The sequence below is a fragment of the Netta rufina genome (genome assembly GCF_964035555.1).
Source record: "Netta rufina genome assembly, chromosome: 2".
Lineage (NCBI taxonomy): Eukaryota > Metazoa > Chordata > Aves > Anseriformes > Anatidae > Netta > Netta rufina.
The window spans coordinates 145,545,576-145,567,266 of record NC_140124.1 but is presented as its reverse complement, the minus strand read 5'-3'; the positions used below and the strand labels follow the sequence as shown (position 1 = coordinate 145,567,266).

Sequence of the window (21,691 nt, the reverse complement as noted above, 5' to 3'; positions counted from 1 at the left end):
TTAAAAAAAAAAAAAAATTAAAAAAAATTGTTCTTATAGTGAGTGCTTTGCTGGGAAGCAGCCAAATTAACATGCGACTTCACGGGGTTTGGCAGATGAGTAGCTGAATGTCTCCACGCAAGGAATTACGAGAAATTAATTTTAAGAGCATTAGGAAAGGGAGGAGGATGGAGAAGGTAGCTTTAGAAGTGTTTTGAGATCCTCTAACTGACGGTGAGACTTCCTGAACCGTGTCTTTTTGATTTAGTATTAAAACTTGATTTATTGTACAAGCTTAAAAACACATTGTTTTTAAGACCCAAGTGTTTGACAGGAAACAGCCGCATAACCAGTCCTTGTTGTATTGCTACAGCATCTCACAGAAATGGAGAGCATCAGGGCTCATGCTCTCCAAGGATAAACAAACTTCACTGCTCGTTTTTCATGACACAGACTTTCATCCAAATAACTTCAACCACCGAAGTCAAGTGCTTAAATTAGGCCCCCAGCTGCCTTTGGCTTCTGTTTAGTAGTAGTTTTCCATGTAGTAGTTTTCTTGATTTGATGCAGCAAGCTTAAGCTTACACTACAGGCGATACTTTGCTTTTCTTAAGGATCTTTCACGATCTTTTGGCTTCCCCAAGATCAGAAGATAACAGGTATAAAACCACATTTTTATGAGGATTGTAGTTCATGAGGACAGAGAGTCCCCTTGAGAAGGTTGCCCAGCTGTTACTTGAGTTTCCGTCCAAAGATCACAATCACAGAATTGTAGGGGTTGGAAGGGACCTCAAGAGATCATCGGGTCCAACCCCCCTGCCAAAGCAGGTTCCCTAGAGAAGATAAGTCTCTTTTCAGAAATCCACAGGCCTCTATGATTCTGTATAATTATTTGATAGGCCTCGTGAACCAAAATATTCTGCGTTGTCAGGAGACAATGCTTAGTTGTCAAGACTTAATTAGTTTGTGTCCTGTTAACAGTAAGGCATGTGGAAGTCATGACTCTACCTTTTACCTTGTTGGCAGGCAAAGTGCAAATGGTGCAGGAGTGTAATGTTTGGCTCCATCATGCCAAATTAATTCTGCATGCCTGCACCAATCTTGTACACATTTGGGAAACACTGTAATGACCCCTCCCCAATTCTGGCTAAGCATGGAAGGGATTTCCCATGCATGAATTGCCCTCTCAGACACAGTGGGTGTCTGTGCAACCTCTGTTCCTGACATGAATTTCCTTCCCTGGACCATGAGCGTGTTTGCACAATTGTCCCCGAGGGCCAGGCCTCAGAAATGTCCCTCCTGTTGGCCCTGACCTGAGGTGTGCCGCTGCCGGTTTTTTGGTGATGCAACAAGTTACTGGGCAGCCTTCACAAAATTAGGGGCACTTATTTATTCTTGGAAGATTAAAAGTAGGGAGGTGCTACATTTTTTGTGCAGGTCTTCAAAGGCAGTTCCACAGCTATCTTGAATTTTGTTTATATTATTTATGTGAACATGTGTGTAGTGATCAAAAAAAAAAAAGGGAGAACCCAGGACTTGCATGTTGCATATGGCACAGCCACCTGAAGTGTTGCTCAGCCTCTCTATTTTTCCGGCTATAAATAAAGGAGAAGAATTGTAGTCTTTCAGCAAGGAAGACACAAAATTTATAGTAATGTAGCTTACTGGAGATGTTTGGAGATGTTTGGTATACATCTAGATGATCATGTATATTACATCTTGGGACATTTATCACTTGATTCTATGGTTCCATAATTTAAGAGGTCTTTCTCTGTTGAAAAAATTAGGTATCCTGTAATTCCTTGACACAATACAAAAACAGACTGGTTAATTTTTTATTTTTTTTTATATATTACCCTCTTCTCTTCTTGAATAATTTAATTCAGAAAGATGGTCTTTGTATAGCTTGCAATACTATAAAGTCATATCCTGTATGAAAACCTGGGGTGCACATCAGATGTAGTTAAACTGCTGACTATAAAATTCTAACATATTAACAGTTAAAACCAAAGTATTTACATATGGCAAATAAATTACATAAGCTCACAAATGGTACTGACCTTGCAATGCCTAACATGGCAAACTTTATGATAAGTGACCTGAACAGATGTGACCAGCCACAGAGTATATATAACACATTGCATTTACATGCTCAGTACTGGAACATCTAGGATTAATAAACTTTAGGACTGTGGCTCTAACCAACAGAGAAGAAATGAAACAATAACCGCTATTCCATTCTTAATTTTGATTGTTCTGGATGGAAAAGGTTGAGAGGGCATCACCTAAATTTTTTCTTTTCTATCCTACATAGATTGACAGTATAGGCTTCATGTTAGTCTAGGAGAAGCACTCTGTCTTGAAAGTCAGTGAATTTAATTTAATGACACTGAGAGATGTTCTTTGGTGATGAGGTTCATTGCTAATGGTTTAGAATCATTAAGGTTGGAAAAGCCCTCCAAGATCACCTGATCCAACCATCCCCCTACCACCAATGTCACCCACTAAACCATGTCCCCAAGCACCACGTCCAACCTTTCCTTGAACACCCGCAGGAACGGTGACTCCACCACCTTCCTGGGTAACCCTTTCTAATGCCTGACTGCTCTTCCTGAGAAGAAATGTCTCCTCATTTCCAACCTGAACTTCCCTTGGTGCAACTTAAGGCCATTCCCTCTAGTGCTATCACCAGTTACCTGCAAGAAGAGGCTGACACCCAGCTCCTCACCCCTTCCTTTTAGGTAGTTGTAGAGAGCAATAAGGTTTGCCCTGCTTTTCTGCTGGAGTTAATATCCTATAGCTGAGGGTAGGAAGTAAATTTTTGTGCCCCCATCAGCTGCTCCAGCTGACAGTCTGTTGTTTAATTTTAGCTAACTGGTAAAGAGGCTGGCTACAAAGGGCACTTCTGGTAGAGAGGTAGGGACTGCTATCACTATGTTCACCAGTGAACAGTCACAGCTCTAAAACACACTAAAACTTTGCTTTAAAGTGAAGCTTGGATAATGTGGATGGAAATTCTTCTACCTGGATGACTGCTGCTGCTTCTCTAATTGCTATGAGATGCCTCGGCAAATATTTTGTTATGGTGTAGTGGCTTTAGGTGTGATGTTGAATCATACTGAGTTTATTACTTAGTTTTTAAATAAACCAAAGGCTTTTTTTTTTTTCTTCTTGTTAAAAAACGGGGAAGCGTCTAGTAGTACATCTTGCAACCCTGGGTTGAACCAGGCTCCACCTAGCAAAGTCACGATGGAGTCAATTCAGACTCACTTCTCAGATGTTGCGTCAGATACGGGCTTATTTGACTTGTTGGTCTTGGACTTTAATGGATCACTGTCTTAGCTGTTGAGCTTATTTTAAGTGCAGCAGACACCTTTCCCCATCCAAATAGTTAATGCCAATGTAAATTGCCGCATTCCCGAGGTGAAATACTTGGGAGCAGGGAGGGTACAGTTTTTCCCTGTCTAAAGCCTGTCTGGGTGACATTGGAAGGGACAGTGCTTCTCTCCCCTTACTGCTCACCTAGGAGTGCAAAGTAGGGGTGATCTCTGCTCAGATCAACTGGGAGAGATTGTCAGACCCTGCAGCCTGATATAGGAGAAGCTCTTCAAGGACTGTGGCAATACCACCACTTTTTCTGCTCTTTTGAAAGCTGGTTTAAAACATAGCAGTATTCACTCTGCAGGCTTGTCTCTCCTGCTACCCAGACTTGGATGAGAGTTAAGAGAAGGTTTTGCTTCTCATTACTTCTTTGGTAAGAGCTCTGCAGAAGCTTCCTAGAATCAGAGAGTCTTGCAAGAGCCCCTTGGTAAAGCCCTGTGTGTCTTCGGCTCCTGCATGCAAGTGGGCAGTGGATGGCTGCTTGCATTGCTCCCTGGTCTAGATGGTGTTCATGCTGTTTTCGTGTGGCACACGTGAAGCATGCTGTATGCTCCACTGGAATAAAAAATATCTACTGACTTCTTGCAGGCAAGCAGGGCATCTTGGCAATGTACACTGGGCCTAATTATTCATCTGTCAAGATGACTACTGTTTTACTCACTTGGCCAGAGAAAGGGTGTCTTATGGCACATGTTTAAAATCACTGTCTAAAACAGACAGTGCTGTGGCTGATTTTAGCATGCTAACAGTCAGGAGCAGCATGGGACAGCTTCAGCTGCTGAGGGTGGGACCTGGCAGGTCTAATTTAGTCAACAAGAGGCAGACAGGACCACCTGGGCCTGTGCAGTCTGAAGCACTAGAAAGCCAAACTAGAGTTAACAGATGGTAAATCCAAATACTGAATTCCCTGGACTTAGTTTGTTGGTACCTTCCCAAAGATATCTGCAAAATTATTTAAACTTTGCAGAACACAAACACTTTCAAAGAAAAATAAATCCACTGCAGCTCTGGAGGGACAATGGTTTTCCAAGTACAGCAAGCCCAAAGAGCATAACAGCAGTGGAGCTGACACTCATACTAAATTTATATTTGACCTCTCTTCTCTGCCGTGGCAGGGTTCTGCTCTAGGAATAAATCTACAGTGCAGTGGAAAACGTATTTGCTTTAAATGTTGGCTCTTTTTCACATGGGAAGCCCAAGAACCACTAATGAATATGGAGTAGCTCCTATCTTAGTTAGACACTGGGTTTGGGCTGAGGGTATATACCCTTTGCTGACATACATGACACAAACGAGCTTGTGGATGTATCCTTGTATTACAGTCACACCTCTGACTACACCATATGGCTTCCCGCTTTAAGGCACCCTTGATCATCTCTCTTCACATTCACCCACATTTTTATGTCCCATCCTGTCAGTGCTAGTCTGTCAGCATTTGAAAACAGTCTTCCTGTTGTTTGACAACTCAAAACCAAATTCCAACATTATTTCAAACCCATGGCCATTCTGCTCCGGTTATTGCTGCATTTATTTATTAAACAACCAATTCTGTAGAGTTACCATGGATGTATTCTTCCCTGAAAAAGAGGATACGTTACCAGAAAGTTAGAGTGTAATGAAAACACATTCTTCTGTAGCTATGATTTTAAATTAACTGGATTGATTCCAATAAGATTTGGAAGAGTAAAAGATGCAGGGATAAGTTAAGAGGTGTATCCAGGACACTGAACAGGAACAGATGATCAATTTTTCCATTAATTATGAGCATAACAATATCCATATTTAGTTGCAATTAACTATAGCCTTAGTGCAGAAATGATTTTCATTAGACTCTGCAAATTTATTTCAATTAAGACTAATGCATGAATAATTTAGGCATGACATTTGGATAATGCATGCCCAGATTACAGTTCATAAGTGCCTATTTGAGCAAGGTAGAGTGCCCTTGGATGTACTTTTGAAGAGTTGATTTAAAATAAATGAAAGATTTTGCAATTACCAAGGAAGGGAACTATGCTTTAGCTTAAATGGTCTCAAAATGTATAAATTGTAGTATGCATAAATAACAACATGGGAAAACAATTTTCAACTTGTATGTGTAATGTTGGACTTTAAGTCATTGCCACTTTTGAAATAGGTTTTACAATAATTTGGTTATTTCCTTGCAAAAGAAATTCAGTGCTGGCAGGCTACATATGAAATGTCAGGAAGGTCCATAATTAGACATTCTCATTCCCTTGCCTTGTATAGGTATCCTTAGGAGAGAAAAAAAAAAAAAAAAAAAAAGAGAGAGAGAGTGATGAGGATAACCAGAGGTATGGTGTGTCTTTCATTAAAGAAAGATCAAACAAATGAATGCTATTCTTGCTTGAAAAAGAATAGAGGAGGATTATAGGTGAGGTTTAGATGAAAATGATGAATGTTTTATAGAAGAGGGAAGAGAAAGAATTAAGGAATGGGAATAGTACTGTAACCCCTGTGACATTGGCAGGTTTAAACCAAACAAAAGAAAAATATACTCACTGGGTGTGATTACACTGTAGAACTTACTGCTACAAACTGTTTTACAGCCATAAAAATAGATGGATTAAAAAATAAAATTGAAAATGGAGATTGTTTCTGTCATTTCTACATTGTGTGAGCTCAAATAGTTCTTAAACTCCTGTGGAGGAAGGTGCACAGGGAAAGAGGGATCTTTATATAGAGGATCTTTATATAGGCCCTGATGAATATTGAGCTGTGTTCTTTCCTAACAGTATCCTCCAAAACTTGAATACTAAAGGGCTCAGGTGAGATGTGGTCTGCTTCATGAAAATGAAATGGTGTGGGGTGCCTAAGTAATTTTTGGCTATGTATCTTAACTCTCTGCATTAAAAGTATCAAAGATTTAGGGGTGAATCTATCTACAACGCAGCAGCTGATCCACTGCTACAGAATCTGCATAGGTTTGTCACTCCATGCGTTTGAATTAGGGATGGAGGCTGGAGCCTGCAATTTTTATTTCTAGGCTCAAGGTAGAAGAATGTGCCTTGAAAACATTTTATTTTGATTTCAGAGAGTCATTAAAGATCTGAACATATTCTAATCCTCTTATATTTTCCTCATTAGATTTGGATTACTGCAGCCAAGCAAGGGGTGAAAGCTGGCACATTCTTCTGGTCTGTGTAAGTGCCCTCGATTTTCTGGAGATTTGTAACTAATAAATCAGAATTAATTCAATGCAAATGTTTATTAATTGTTTTCCTTCCTCTAAGCATTTGATAGCTGCCCAGTTGGAGACTGTACCTGTAAGCCTCCCTTGTTTAATTTGTGTAGTGTTTCTGATAACTGAAGCTAATGTGATGGTTTGCTACTTTAAGTTTATACACTGATTTTTAGCAGTTGTTTGAACAAAAGTATGACTGTCAGAAATTTCTTTCCTTCATTTGACTGTGTGTTATTTGTCTTTTAGTATTGCTGGCACAGTCTTTTAGACTTCTGAATATTTGTGGAAGACTCTCTTATTGTCCTCATGTCATTTAACATCAACAGCCTAGTTGACTCACTCATTTTACAATCCAGCCTGGCCTTTGAATAAGATATCCAGTTCCCATTTCTTAAGAGACAGCCTTGAGGATCTTTGCTATTTATTCTGCTTAGTGGTTCTGAATTAGTTTCCCTTGTCCCAACTAAGACATATCTTCCTAACTAAAACTGAACATTTTTATCAGTTCTGAGGAATTCAGGTGAATTAATCTCTGTATTTATTATTATTTTTAATTCCTTTAGGAGTAATGCTGTTTGCTACTCTAAATATCATGTAGCATATGGAGGGAATAATAAAATTTACCATGTACAGTGCTTATGTTCAGGCTTACAAGACAGTTACCTGACAGAGCTTCAATCTGGTGCTCTACAAAATATAGAAATTCTTGCCATTTCTAAGCGCTTACAACTACAGAGTCACCATAAACACCTGGGATGATGCAAGCTTGGGGATATAAAATGTTAGGGAAGGTAACAAAGGTTATGTCATATGTATGTCAATAATAAGAGAGTGATTCAGCCACTTTATATATGAATGAAATATATCCTTCTTAAAACTGTATTATTTAATTTGAGGCATGGTATGTTTTGAGGGAAAATTTTCAGGAAAACTTTTTAAGGAAATTAGTAGTGTTTAAAAACATCTTAGTCTCAAATGAATTAATAGAAATAATGGAGTTTTTTTTTTTTTTTTTTTTTTTTTTTTTTTTCAATTTGTACAACTAGTAAGTTTCAAAACTGGGCAATACCTAACATTACTATTCTGCCTCATGATATTGCCTCGTTTGCATAGTTGTTTTACAACTGAAAGTTTTCTGTGTAGCTGGGGACTGATGACCACTGTTGCTGTATAAGGCATTAGGAAGTAACTTGTTTCAATATGGCTGTTGTCATTTAAATATTTCTTTGTAAAACATTCTAACAGTAAATGATGAATTCAATTCAATATGGTGAATCTAAGATGGTTGTAAATGATTCCTGCCTTGGGATTGTGCAATTAATTTAAAGGAATCTGGACCAACAAATGCTATCGTATTATAATAATTGCATGGTCACTGATTTGCAGAGCTCTCTTAAGATGAGGTATTTTGAAATGTAACAGCTGTTTATAAGTTTAGTCATTTTCATAGCGTGAGTTTGGCCTTAGCAGCCAAGTTAAAAGTCTCGGGATACAAACACTGAAATGGGATAAATCTGTTCTGCAGAGTGAGAAGTTGTAAAAGTTGTGTGAGTCACCGTGCTGATTGCCTGATATTTCAGATGGCTCTGGTTTGATTTGCACCATCTTCATCCTAAATTTAGTTATTATTAAGTCAATGGGAACTTTTCCAATGTCTTCAAGACTAGCATTTAGTCTTGTACTGATGTGAGCAATTTCATGGTTTTTACTCATGCCAGCTATCCAATGGCAGCACCAATGTGCATAAAAGCAGTTCATCTGGGTTAAAGCTACCATAATGGTGTTTATTCACTGTTATATAGAGTGCTTAGGTTTTCTACCTTGGGTTCTGGCTTCAATTACAGACTTTTAATCCTCTTTCTTTTGGAGTATGTGGACATCCAGGAGGCCTGAAGTGTTTGTTTGCAAAATAAGAATCAGTACCAAACAAGAAGAAAGAAGATACAACATACTAAAAGGAAATGACATTGCTATGATTGATTTTAATCATGTTAGAACCAGTTCTTAGCAAGGCTGTTTTGATGTTTTTTTTTTTTTTTTTTTTTTTTTTTTTTGTACTCTATGATAACAAGGCATATATTTACATTTTGTGGTTTAGTGTCATCCCCCACGAGCGCAGAATATTAACAATACTGCAGTGGCTGACCCTTCCGGATAATGAAAGGTAATTCAACTTGTTGTTGGATAACTGCTAGCATGTCCTCCTCTAAAAGTAGCTGGAAGAGCAAGGGGAAATTTAATTTTGTTACGCTATCATTGAGTTAAGGATTTGTTTTTTGTTGTTGCTGTTGCTTTTTGTTTGTTTTTGTTGTTTTGATCCCAGCTTTTAACCATCAGTGTTTTGATTCTTCTCAATAGACGTATGATATGAATTTCTTTGCTATCTTGAAGCATTTAGTTACAAGGCTTAACTTGGATTGTTCTTATCCTACTGAGTCTAATATGGTTTAACAACCTTATTATAGGCAATGCCACTTTTAGTTCTGGACCCTGAGGACTGGGAAAACTTTAAGATTTTAATTATGACTGTTTTTTCATACGCAAGCTTGCACACGCTGCTGGCTGCATAGCTCAGGCGAGCTGCTGTTGTGATCCCTCTTACAAGACTAAGAAAGAGTGTGTGTCCTCAGATGGTACCCCGGGTGCCTCCCTGCATGTGTTCTGGGATTTAATAAAGTTGTAGAACAACTAATTGCTTAATCATACCATGGAAACATATAACTGAGAAACAGTTCTTTTTCCATAAAGCCAACTCTCCTTGCAAGGTCGGCTTGATTTGAGTTGACCTGGCAGGTCTGGGGCTTTTTGTTGTTGAAGGAAAGCTGTCCTGAACAAGGCCTTTCTTTCTTTCAGGCCTTATGTTTATGCTTTCTACTCTGAGCAACCAGATGCTGCTGGCCACAGATATGGTCCTTTCAACTCGGAGGTTAGTACAGATTTTCTTTTGTAGAAAAAGCACACGTCTTGAACACATTTTTGGAATAATTGCCGCTGCTCAGGAGTAATATTTTTAGCAAGTTTTTTCACTCATTTCTGCAGTATGCATCCCCTCTGCCAGAGAAAGCAAAGTTATTGTTTAAGGACTTACCCTGTGAGGTTCAGTTCTGAGAAGGAACAGCACATGCCTTTCAGTAGTCTGTATCTCTGTGTGATACGAAAATGCACGTGGAAAGATCTCTATGGCAAAGATGAGCATAGAATTGGGTTCAACAGCAGAATTTAATGCTCCTCCTACAATTTATCCTTCTTAAAAGTAATAAAACTATAATGCAGAAAATATTGAGGAAAAATGCAGAGAACAGAGAAGTTTCTCTAAAGCTGACAGCCTGCAGTAGCCAAAGTAATAATTCCAGTCTGTCATGAGCTGTAAAAAGCTGCTATTTCCAGTTTCATATGGACCCTAGAGGGGTTCAGAAAGTTTTGCCAATAGCGTTCCCTCAGGGCTGGACTGTTGAGTTTGGAAAAAGTTTTGAAGCACCGTCAGGTATTCTAATGAAAAATGATGTGTAAAACACTACAGTAGTTTAACCCCTTGTTTGGGCTTTGGGTAGCTGACTAGGATTAATGAGTATGGCATCCCTGCCAACATGGTCCAGGCTACAAGAACTCAGACGATGCAGTTGTCTGGGATTTGTGGGGAGGAAAAGTAAGTTCTGCACTCAGAATATCTTATTGCTTCAGGTGGCTGGGGGCTGACCATCTGGCAAAGCTCCCCTAGTCTCAGTGAAAGCATATGCCTGTAGATCACAGTCACAAGGCTTCAGGAGATTTCATATGTGCTTTTTAAAGGGTAAACAAATGTTTGCAAACCTTTGAAAACTGAGGAGTGTATCAGTTACTTACCCTTTGGAAAGTAAAACCAATCTCCCTGAGCAGCCACGTACCCAGCAGTTTCTTACTTGTTTGCTGTGCATCTGATAGCTTCCTCTACTGGAGAAGAGAGTAAAGAGAAGCTGTAGTAAGCCTTTTTAATATGCTTGAGTTATGTGGGCTGTTTAAACAAGTTTACAGTGATTATGGATTTGCTGTGGGTAACATCCTGCTGGAGCATTTTGCGCCATGGTCCCAGAGCAGTGGCTGTGAGGAAATATTCCAAACCAGCATTGAAACAGTGTTCTGGGCAGGAAGAAGAAATCCTTTTTCAGGATATCTGGTGGTTAAAATCTACCAACACTCCTGCTAAATTGACAGGCATTGATATGTTTTCATGTCATCATATGGCTCAGAACAGGAGAGATGTGCGACTGGGTTGAGCAAGATATGGGCATTGGGAGCTGTCTGGTCAGATGCAGTTCCAGGATACATCACTCAATGATGCTTTATAGTTCCTCTTTTTGAAGTATTACAAGTTTATGTGACTTATGACTGACAACTGCAGTTTTGTTTATCTGTAGACAGCCACTTCTTCTGAACAGAGTTGTGGGGCTGTTCCCATGGACTTTAAGGAGGATATGAAGAGGATGACATTGAATTTGTTCTTTAAGTTCTAGCGTTTAACAAACTAGGTTAACACTTGATGCCGAGTAATCTAGTTTCATGAAAAATCATTATAAAAGCAAAAACCCACAAAGACTTTTATTGTTTGGGGGTTCTTTTGGATCGCTATCTGAAGGCTGTCATCTAATTCAAGGCATAGCTTAGGTTCTTAATAAGTGTGAATTAATAGCTTGTGAAAGTTTTACAAATAAATTTATTTATGTCATTTGTGTTAAACATAAGAAGGGCATGAAACTGATTTTTAGCAAATTGAGAACAGACTATTTAGCAGATGAGCATGTATGGGCTTGCAGTTCAAACAGTTGCCATAACTTTGTGAGTGGAAATTTAAGTAAGTGAATACAGCTGTGTAAGTATACAGATGCTGAGATTTGTGAAGTGCCTGGTTTCAGGATAGAGAAACTAGGAAGTATTTTATATTGTTGCTCTTGACACTTTGTTTTCAATTTTTTAGAAGCTACAAAATTTGCATAAATCAGATAGGAAGGAGTCCTCAAAGGGATTCTGAGAGCATGACCTCCTCGTGGTTTTTTTTTTTTTTTTTTTTTTTTTTTCTCTGTACAGCTGGCAGCAGTTAGGCAGTTGGAGTAGTCCTGACCACTTCATTTTTCTTCTTGCAAAGGCAGATCAGTCAAACAATAATGTTTGAAAAGAAGCTTGTAACAATTATCTGCTATGTTTAAGGTTTTTTACTTCTTGTTTTGAAGAGTGAATATTTCATGATGAGCATTTCTTGCTGCATTTAGTAGATTGAGGAATAGTTTTACACCTCGGAATCCTCCAAATCCTACAAATGTCCATTAGAGTAAAGTGGGTGTTTACTACAGCCTCTCATACCAAATAATGTTCTAAATGTATTTGAAATGTGTAATCTTAAAGGTCTAATGGCATCCATGGCCGATAATCTTCAGCTTCCAGACTCCAGCTGATGGCACTTAAAGCTTCACAGGACGTGCACAAGAGCCTACGTACAGAGTTAAAAGCTGGGATTAAAGGGAATTGCTATAAGCTTTATGGGCAAATTGCCAGTGTTCTTGATATTAATGGAATACAGATTATGACCAGTGTCCACTATGCTACTTTTGCATGTCCTCTAACATTATGAATTTCATTGTAAATGGAATTGGTTGTCTAGTTAGGGTGGTGTTATTTCATTTATTTATTTATTTATTTATTTATTTATTTATTTATTTATTGTGGGACACGAGTGAACTTTTAAGAAGTACAATAGTGGGTTCCACTGTATTTCCAAGAGTAGTTATGGGAGTTATCAAATATATGCTTGCTCTTGATTTACTTCTGCAATTTTTTTCTTTCCCTCTGTGCTTTTGCAGTTGATCTCTGTTAGGTTGGTCCATCCGGGTCAAGAAGCAGAGCTTTGGCTGGCTAGTTACCCTTGTGATGTTACAGTTCCCCTCTGTAAGTGGGGAGGGATTTGTTTCCCTCCTCCATAACTCTGTTCTGACTCTTTTCAAGCAAGACTAAGATTTGGCTGGTTAATAAGAACTTGGCTTATTTTTTTTTTCTCCTAGCTAACTTTTGTTTTTGAAAATAAAACACACTAGAAATATACTACAGTAAGAGCTCTAAAACAGATTGAAATCTGGCATTGCTAAGCCGTTCCTGCTGCTCCTCTAACATGCTGTCTTGAGACGGCCATTTTCAGTGTTCAGACCTGGGTTTCCTGCGCTCGCGTGTTTCTGGCATTGTGAAGCTCTGTCTGAGCCGATTCAGAGACAGTAAAACGAGAATCCTTCCTTTTCCTGCCGCTCCTCTCATCAGGACTGCACAAAGCTTGAAGCGTTTTAAAAACAGAAAACTCTGGTGCTGCTTTATTAAAATGCCTTTCTGGAGAGAGACGAATGAGACTGGACTAGAATCTCCTTTCCAGCTGCTTGCCTTGGAAGCAATGAAACAGCATGGCAGATGGTAACATCCCCTTCTTTCCCTTCCCTGTTTACATTGCTCTGTAACTGAACAACTGTGAGAAGCTGCCTAAACACATAGAAGTAAAATATCATCATAAATCACCGACTCATCTCAAGCCCACTCAGCGTGCTCTGTTATACACAGCATACCATAGTAAATATCTCTGGGTAGGCATCATCTGTCACTGCCTCGCCTGCAATCCTCAGCAGTGCCAAGTGCCTGTGACTCATGTAAAGTCAGTGAGAGTGGTACAGTCTAAAATTATGAGTGAGTTGATTAATGGGATAGCAAGTTTTTACAGTTATGTCTTAAAAGGGTTTCCCCTTCTGCAAGTCTATCCGGTTATTTATGCATTTATCAACAATTTCCCACATGAGATATTGTACTGAAGGTGATAGGAAAATTAAATTCTCAAGTTGCCCACAAAATTGCTAATAAGGCAGGTAGCAGCTCTCAGATGCTCTGCCACTAATAAATATGCCCTGCCTAGCTGATTTGGAGGATGCAAGCTCCATGCTGAGTCTCATCTTTGTAGCTTTGTCCTGCAGATCTGCAGTTCCAAACACCGGCTAGTGGGGCTCTGGTGATTCCAGTGGGGTGCACGGCCTGGCACACAATGGTAGCACCTGCTGATACCTAGTGTCACTGATTCAGCCAAAAAGTGCGTGTGGGAAACCTTGCAGAAAGCCATTTGGTCTGGACAGGCAGTAGTATTCATACCTGAACCATCAACGAAATGAGATGTTGCATGTCAACCTACCCTCTGACCCAGGCAATTGCTAAATTTTATGCAATTAATTTTACTTACATTTAATTTACTTAAATTTTGATATTATTAATGGATTAACAGTTGATCAATTAAAAAAATCTATATATTTTCAAGACCCGAAGCCCCACCTGTTTCCTGAAACACCAATTTCATTTGCTTTTATGCTGTTTGCTCATGTAACTGCTGTTGCGCTTTCAGTACAATTTGGTAGATTCCTCCCTAAAGAGAGACAGATACTAAATTGTTCAAATGCCCAAAATTTTGAAAAGGCCTCTATTTATGCTTCAGGATTAGCTTGCAGGGATAGCTTTACTATCTGATGTGAGTCGAGACAGGCTTTTTTTCTGAGTCCAGACATCTCTCCCTGTCAGTACAGGAGAGTAGTTATGGCTCCCCTCTTACTACGCCTAAGAGACCTAAGAGAAAGCTTCCTCCTAAGAGGAGACAGGAAAGACCAGTTGCAGCTCCAAAGAAAAGAAGAATGAAGGTACATAGAGTGGATCAATATTCTGCGGAAGCTCGTCGGAAGAAAGTAAGTTTACATGTGTTCCAAAATTTTATGACGGAAGTGCTACTTTTTAGGCACTTCTCTAGCTTTACTTTTTTCAACTCAAGAATTCACTCCATGTTTGAGGTTGGGACTTTGCAGACAAAACTTCTATAAATGTACTGATGGACACAAAGGAGAGCAGCCAAAGCAGACCAAGTCTTCTGGGAGCTGTGTTTTTCTTGTTTCAGACTGTTTGCTTTAGGGAAAGTCATCTTAAAAACTCTTTAAAATCCAGCCATCAGCTGGAGACAGCGTCAGATAAATCCCTGGGAAGACACTACCAGTGTTGTCGTCCCTGGTGAGCTATTACAAATTCTGCAATATGTGGGAGCCTCCATAACTTCCCAACACCTGAGAGCCTGGTGATTATTTGAGACTCTGTCTAGTCAACCTGACTGAGGAGACATCCTGAAAATGTGACTCATAAAATATAAAAGGGAAAGAACTTGTAAAAGTTCTTTCAGAAATAATTATTTTAAAGGCACTTTGTGATGTTGGAGGGCAAGGGATTCTTGATTACATGATTTCTGAATGCCAGATTGCAATAGAAGTGGTACATAAGTCTGTTTTACCAAGACAAAAGTCAAATAGGAATCACTTTGTTAGGAAAAAAAAAAAAAAAAAAAAAAAGGAGGAAAAAGGGTATTCTTCAGTATACTGCCTTTCTCCACCTTGGCACTAAGTAACCCACTGGTTGGGGTTAGAGAACACTTCAGTAAATTTATTATTATTATTATTTTTGAATTTTAACTAAATAATTTTAAAACTAAAAGAACCTAGGTATTCCTCCTTTAGGCTTCAAACAAAAGCCTTGGCACACTCCACTGTATCCTAAAAAACAATGCCTCTTCTCAATACCCATTTTTAACATGTTGCATGGTTGAAATTAAAATAGTTAGTTTGAGACAGATTCTGGAAGTGTGATGGGGCAGACAAGGACACACAGCTTCAAGAACATTTAGCGCAGATTTACCAGAGAGAACTTATAACTGCTGTGGATATTTCTATTATTCATTAATTTACCTTTCCAAGTTATAGCCATCTGGCATAAAGTATTATAGGTAACCTGTAACATTCCTGCTGATGTGAGCATAAGCAGCTCTCCTCCTTCCCTCCATCTCTTCCTTTTCTCTAAATGAAAAGTTCATACAAACTTTTTGTCCCTAAAGAAATCTTCCTGATGAGTTGACTTTGAATTTATCAGTATTATTTTAGAAAAAAGCATTCTAGTTTTACATGATAATTGCCATCATACCTGTCATCATACCTTTCACGATAATACCAACTCTTTATTCTAGGAACATCTTAGATATTCATATAGCTTGAGAGGTAAAATACTTTTCTGCAGCTTTCCAGTGTCATGATATCAACATACTGGGTGAGAATAGGTATATGCAAGAGTTTTGTTTGTTCACCAACAACTCTCTGAAAGTTGCCCCTGAGAAAAATCATGAGCTGTAAGAACAGCACACCAACACAAAAAATCCTTGCCTGGATATGCCACCTACTGCTAGCTTTACGTTGCAAAGATCAGTTGAGGAACAAGTTGAGTGTCATATGGAGTAATAAAAGATAAGTGAACTTAAAAAGCAAAGAGAGACTGCAATGGGATGAAGAAATACTGGTGAGGGCCATTCTCTGAGCTGCTTTGAACACAGTCAAGGTAGTAAAAATGGCAGAGTGGGAAGAGGGTTTTTTTGTGTGTTTTTCTGTGCAAGTTTTTTTTTTTTTCGTTTAAGAACAGATTTTTTCATTTATATCAACTTTCTTATAGTTTCAGAAACATCTCTGCTGACTTAGAGATGAAATTGGGAAAGAGGGTAGATGAACAAAATCAATCATGAATCCTTGAAATCTTTGCAAGCCTCCTGACAAAAGTAAACATTGATGGAAAATTCACCTGGATTTCCAGTTTCCCTAAATTAGCTTTGGTTCTGAGTAAAAGTTATGCTTCCTTATATGATTGATGTTGTACAAATAGAGTCCCATAAAAATGTAGTTCCCAGCCACTGAAGAATCATAGAATATCTGAGTTGGAAGGGACCCAACAGGATCATCGAGTCCAACTCCTGGGTCCCCAAAGGACCACCCAAAAAATTAAAAAATAAAAAAAAATCAGACCATGTGTCTAAGAGCATTGTCCAAAGGCTTCTTGAACAGCCTGACCCTCCCCTGTCCCAGCTCCATGCCATTCCCCCGGGTCCTGTTGCTGTCCCCAGAAAGCAGAGCTCAGCGCCTGCCCCTCCATTCCCCCAGTGAGGGAGCTGGGGGCCGCCATGAGGCCTCACCTGTCTTTTCTCTAGGCTGAACAATCCAAGTGACTTCAACCGCTCCTCATACATATTTCCATCTAGACCCTTTACCATCTTTGCCTTCCTTTGGACACTTTCTAACAGCTCAATATCTTTCTTATACTGTGGTACCCAAGACTGCTCACAGTACTCAAGGTGAGGCCGCACCAGTGCAGAGTTGTGCAGGACAATCCCTTCCCTTGACTGGCTAGCTATGTTGTTCTTGATGCATCCCAGGAATTTCTCCTTAGTTGAGAGTGAGAAAATGCTGAAAGAGGCAATTTTCTTGTAGCCATTTTTTCTTTCATTTTTCTCCCTAGACTTGAAATGTTTCATCATTCTAGCAAAACTAGACTTTCCTAAATTAAAATACTTCAAAATCATAACCCTTGCTTGAACGTCTTACATTTTATAGTAACTGTTCCTCCTGTTTCCCACAATGACTCTGTCTCCCATGAGCTGCTTTTCTGTGTATTTATAGTGCCATGTGGGAGATGACATTTTCTGTCTCATCTTATACACTATCAGATTCATCTGACATCAATCCCTTAATGATTCAGGCAGAGAGAGAATTTCTGAACCATCTCTTTCTGGGTCATATCTTTTCTTCTCTGAAAAATCTGCCAAATTTTTTTTTTTGTTCCTCATGCAAAATCTGTTAGCATTCTGTTTTTCACTGGGAGGATGTTTTGCTCTTCATACTTGGACCAACTAAATCAAACAGACAAGTGAGGAGGAAGTTGGTGCACTGTGATGAAAAGTGTTTTCATCTCAAAAGCGGAACAAAGTCTGAGTCCTCTGCCTAAAATCTTATGTGAAAACATTTCCCTTCTCTGTAGTGTATGGTAAAAATGTCTCATTTTCTTAAAGCTAAAACCTCAGTCCTGTGAGTGTGTCTTGGTGTTTACTTTTTTTCTTTCTTTTTTCTTGTTTTAATGTAAAAGTAGCTTAAATGAAGAAATCACAGTACTGTATCTGTGTCTTCTGAGGCCTGCTGACAATTTTGCCAAAACTTTCATTTGAGATTTTGGAAACTGTTGACTTTGAAGCTGGAAATTGCTCTCTTGGAGCCCCATGCGCTACTCAAGTGACTTGCATGTCGTCATCCTAGTATCAGATGTCTTTTGAAGTGAATTACATTAAGTAATTTGGGATATGAATCCCAAGTTGAAAACTTCATTTCATGTTCATATCCTGACTAAACCATTCACATAAAATAGGTATTTACAGGGAGTTGTTTATCTCTAAGAAACAAACTGAACCCCAGTCTGACATATGTTCTTCTAATATCTAGAAAAATCGTTTTATATTGTTTTACTAAAGGTACCTATGTCCATGGGAGCAGTAGGATCAGCCATAAAGATCTTCTGCTGTCTTGTGACAGCATCTCTGCAGCACTTTCTCATGATGCAATCATGGTGTGGATATAGGAATGGAAATGGTACAATAACTGTAGGGGAAACAGCTCAGCCAAGGCTTTGCCTCTTGACCTGGATGTTGTCCCATCAGAGTTTTGCCAAAGGATCTTTACTTGTAGTAGAAGGGGGGAGCATTGTAATGACAATTAACACTTTTGTTTTCATTTCTGCATATTTGTACAGATGATGGTAAATCCCCTGAGAGAGATTGACAAGACAGTAGGACAGTTAATGGATGGACTGAAACAGCTGAAACTACATCGATGTGTCAATGTCATATTTGTTGGTGATCATGGTAAAATAAAAAACGTTCTGTTTCATTATATAAGTGCTTGAGCAATATAGCTGTATGTATTATAGGGGTTTAAATGAAAGTTCTGTTTAAGATATTTTGGGGCTTTTTTTTTTTTCCTTTAGCAGTTTAAGTACCAAAACACAGCCAGTTAGTGTTGACAGACAACTACACTCCTGTTATTCATCATTGGAGGACAATTCTCTTTCATAGCAGGGATCTGAGTATTTATATCTCTAGATTTTTTAAAAACCTGGCATTTCTAATATCACATCCAAGCATAGCTCTCCTTGCAATTGGAAGGCCATACTGTGCCTAGAATACTCTTTTTTTGCAAGTTTTTAGAGAATAAAATAATTTGGTAACATTGTTCTCTTTTACATGAGGAGAGGAGTAGAACTTTAGAGCAAGACATTTCCATGCCAATTAGTGGGACAAGTTATCCTACTAGAAGACTGTAATATCTGTAAGGGGCTGTGTCCAGCTTGGATGGAAAATGTCATCAAAATAATGATGGAAGGAGGAAAAACAGTCAAAAGATATGTCAGGGTCAGATGGAGAGTCACCAAAAAGCAGATACATTATTGTTAGGTCTCATTCTTTGGAAATTGGAAGAAGCCTTGTAATGAGAAAAAATAGTAAATATTAGCAAAGACAACATTTTATTAAGGAAAATTGTGTCCATGTTTGAGATAAACCTGTTTTTGCATAACATTTCAGCGATGCTACTAGAAGTCACAGACCAATCATACTTTTGTAAGGAGTACTGTTCTGTTTAGGACTTTGTTTATGAAAGTCTCACAAGAACATCTAAATTAGCAATAAAAGGGACTATGCCTCCTTTCTGGCTGTGGGGGGGGGAGAAGGATAAGGGCAGAAGGAATTTCCAGGGGAGGTGGTTCTGTGCTGAGAACTGACTGTGACTGGCAACACATTCCTCCCCACCACAAACAACTGTAGGAGAGAATTGTTTATCTGTGTCTGCCTTAGAACAGACCACCAACAGACAATACCTTTTGTGTGCAACTTCTCTTAAAATCCTTTGTTTAAAAAAATCAACAGCCCCAAAGTAGTACACTAAACCAGAAACAGACTTTGATTTTTCCATGAGCTTAGTTTGGAGATGTGTCAGTGCACACATGCTGTATGTGGTGCCTGTTACTACAATATTGAGTCTGGTATTTCTCTTGTGTAAGCAAGTGCTAAAAGCACCCCTAGTTTGGCTCCTACCAGTGTCTGATGTTGGAATTAGATGACTGGAAGGAACAAGAATAAGATTTGTCACCCAAAAGAAAAGAATACACAGTCTGTTTGGTGTTTCTTTCTGTGCTGTTTTGGAAAACATGTTTATTTTCAAGCTGGATTAAATTTGCATTTTCCTTCTGCAGGGATGGAAGACACTACTTGTGAAAGAACTGAATTTTTAAGCAACTATCTGACCAACGTGGAAGATATCATTTTGCTGCCAGGATCTTTAGGGCGAATTCGCCCTAGATCTAGCAATAACCTAAAGTGTAAGTTAATTTAATTGTACTTTTTATGTCCCAAGAACTAGACTCCATCCCTTCATTGGGATGATGTTTTCCAAAGGTTGTAAATTTGCTGTGTGTTGGCAGGACATTCAAAGGGAAGCTCACTGAGGACACATCCCACAGTGTTAGAGCTGTGTCAAGTGGATGGCTGAAATGTTCTGGGTTAGAAATCACTTATTTTGGCAAGAAGTGGACATGTTGAAGCCAGTTTCAGACAGCAGCCTACATGTCTTTAGAAGTTTATTTATGCACTTCTCTGTCAATAAAAATGGGACTGGAGGGAGCTTAGTACCACATGGATTGGATATAAGAAGAGTGTCTGATACCTTTTCTGAGCTAATGGAAAAAAGTGAATTGTTAATTTTGAATTTAGTAGCTTCTTCATGCTACTGAAGGAGAGGGAGCTGTTCACAGATGAAGAACAGAGCAAGTTACTAAATAGTAACAGACTGGGGATGTTGAAGGATATAAGGGGAACTGTAGAGCATGCATTTGGATCCTATGGCAATGGTAAAGCTGTCTGTTTTTTTGTACCATGCTGTTAGAAACAAACCCTGCCTTGATGTTTGAAATTAGATGATCTTCAATGAGAGTGTTCAGGATTCAGACAGGAGTGAAGCTTAGCTCTGTGATTTAAGGCAATGCTGATCCAGCTGCCCAGCGTGGCTCTTCTGAGGACCACCACCTCCAGGGCAGCAGTGCCAGGGCAGGGCTCTCTCACGATCACTCTGGTTCAGTGTATTGGGGCAATCTTGGCTTTGCCAGCAGTTTAACTATTGATCAAATAGCGAAATTCATAAACTAAACATAATTGCCTATGTTGTTGCAAAGTATGCTACAAGGGTGGTAACTTTTGGTAGAGGGGAAGATTAGATAGGTGGGACAACCAAGTGGCCCTCATAGCAATTAAGATATACCTGGGCTGAAGACAGATTTCACAAAATAATTGGTCTTTGAAGATGAAAGATTTCTAGAATGGTAGCAGAAATCATAAGAATGTGGTAAAACTTTAAGCTAGTGATTTATTTATTTTACTAGAAACTATTTTTTCTGTGTATTTATGCTCTAAGAATAGGGGATGAGTGTATAAAGATCTGATGAAAATAGTGTGTATATTGATACAACTTACTAGACTAGCATAAAGACTAAATTCCTTCTCTTCAGTGTGCTAAAATCTTATATTTCAGTTCCTCTAAGAAGATTTTTTGGAAGATCTTTCAATCCTTGAATTCCCAAATTGCTGGGCAAAATTAGCTTTCTTTGGAGGATGAATGGCCATATGTTTCAACAAGATCAGCTAGACTGAGTGACCTCCAGTTCATGCTTAGGTTTTCCTGCAAAACCATTTTCCTCTTTTGGCTTCTTTCCACAACTTCCTAGCTGAATTATATAAACTGTTTGAACATAGAAGAAAGAAGGGTATTTTTTTTTAATTTTAGATCCGAGGTTTACCCCGTTAATCGGCAAATCACCATCTTTTTTATTCTTTTTTCCATTGTTCTTCCACAATATGGAAGAACCTGCAGATACACCTCTGCAATGGATAAGTGTGTAACTTGTATTTTAGGATTCAGCAGAGCTCATTTCAAACTCAGCAACATCATGCCTTCAGCAACCAAAACAATAAGAGCTAAGCAAAAGATTTTTCTCTTACTAAGATACTCACCTTGCCTGTTTTTTTCTCTGAGGACTGAAAAAATGAGTTTTTGTTACTCTGGAAGAAAACAGTTAATTTGGGCTAGTTTGGAGCTTTCTGCATTTTCACAGTCCAGAGATGTATCCTGTATATTTTACTGTGGCTTTCATTTACTCTGTAGTAGACTATGAACTGTGTGAAATGCTAAGAGA

General features: G+C 38.8%; 1 protein-coding gene across 2 annotated transcripts in view; it reads left to right on the top strand.

Moving 5' to 3' along the window:
• The window catches only part of ENPP2 (ectonucleotide pyrophosphatase/phosphodiesterase 2), a gene marked incomplete at both ends in the record, with an annotated part of 57,380 nt that overhangs the window by 17,404 nt on the left and 18,285 nt on the right, over positions 1 to 21,691 (top strand). Inside the window, 5 exons of one of the 2 annotated variants that reach the window (XM_084281346.1) lie at positions 6,469 to 6,524; positions 8,664 to 8,729; positions 9,419 to 9,491; positions 18,206 to 18,314; positions 19,700 to 19,825. In XM_084281346.1, coding sequence (XP_084137472.1) covers positions 6,469 to 6,524; positions 8,664 to 8,729; positions 9,419 to 9,491; positions 18,206 to 18,314; positions 19,700 to 19,825 — 430 coding nt within the window. Of the gene's footprint in view, positions 1 to 6,468; positions 6,525 to 8,663; positions 8,730 to 9,418; positions 9,492 to 18,202; positions 18,315 to 19,699; positions 19,826 to 21,691 lie in introns of both variants that reach the window. The other variant, XM_084281345.1, reaches the window with a different exon arrangement.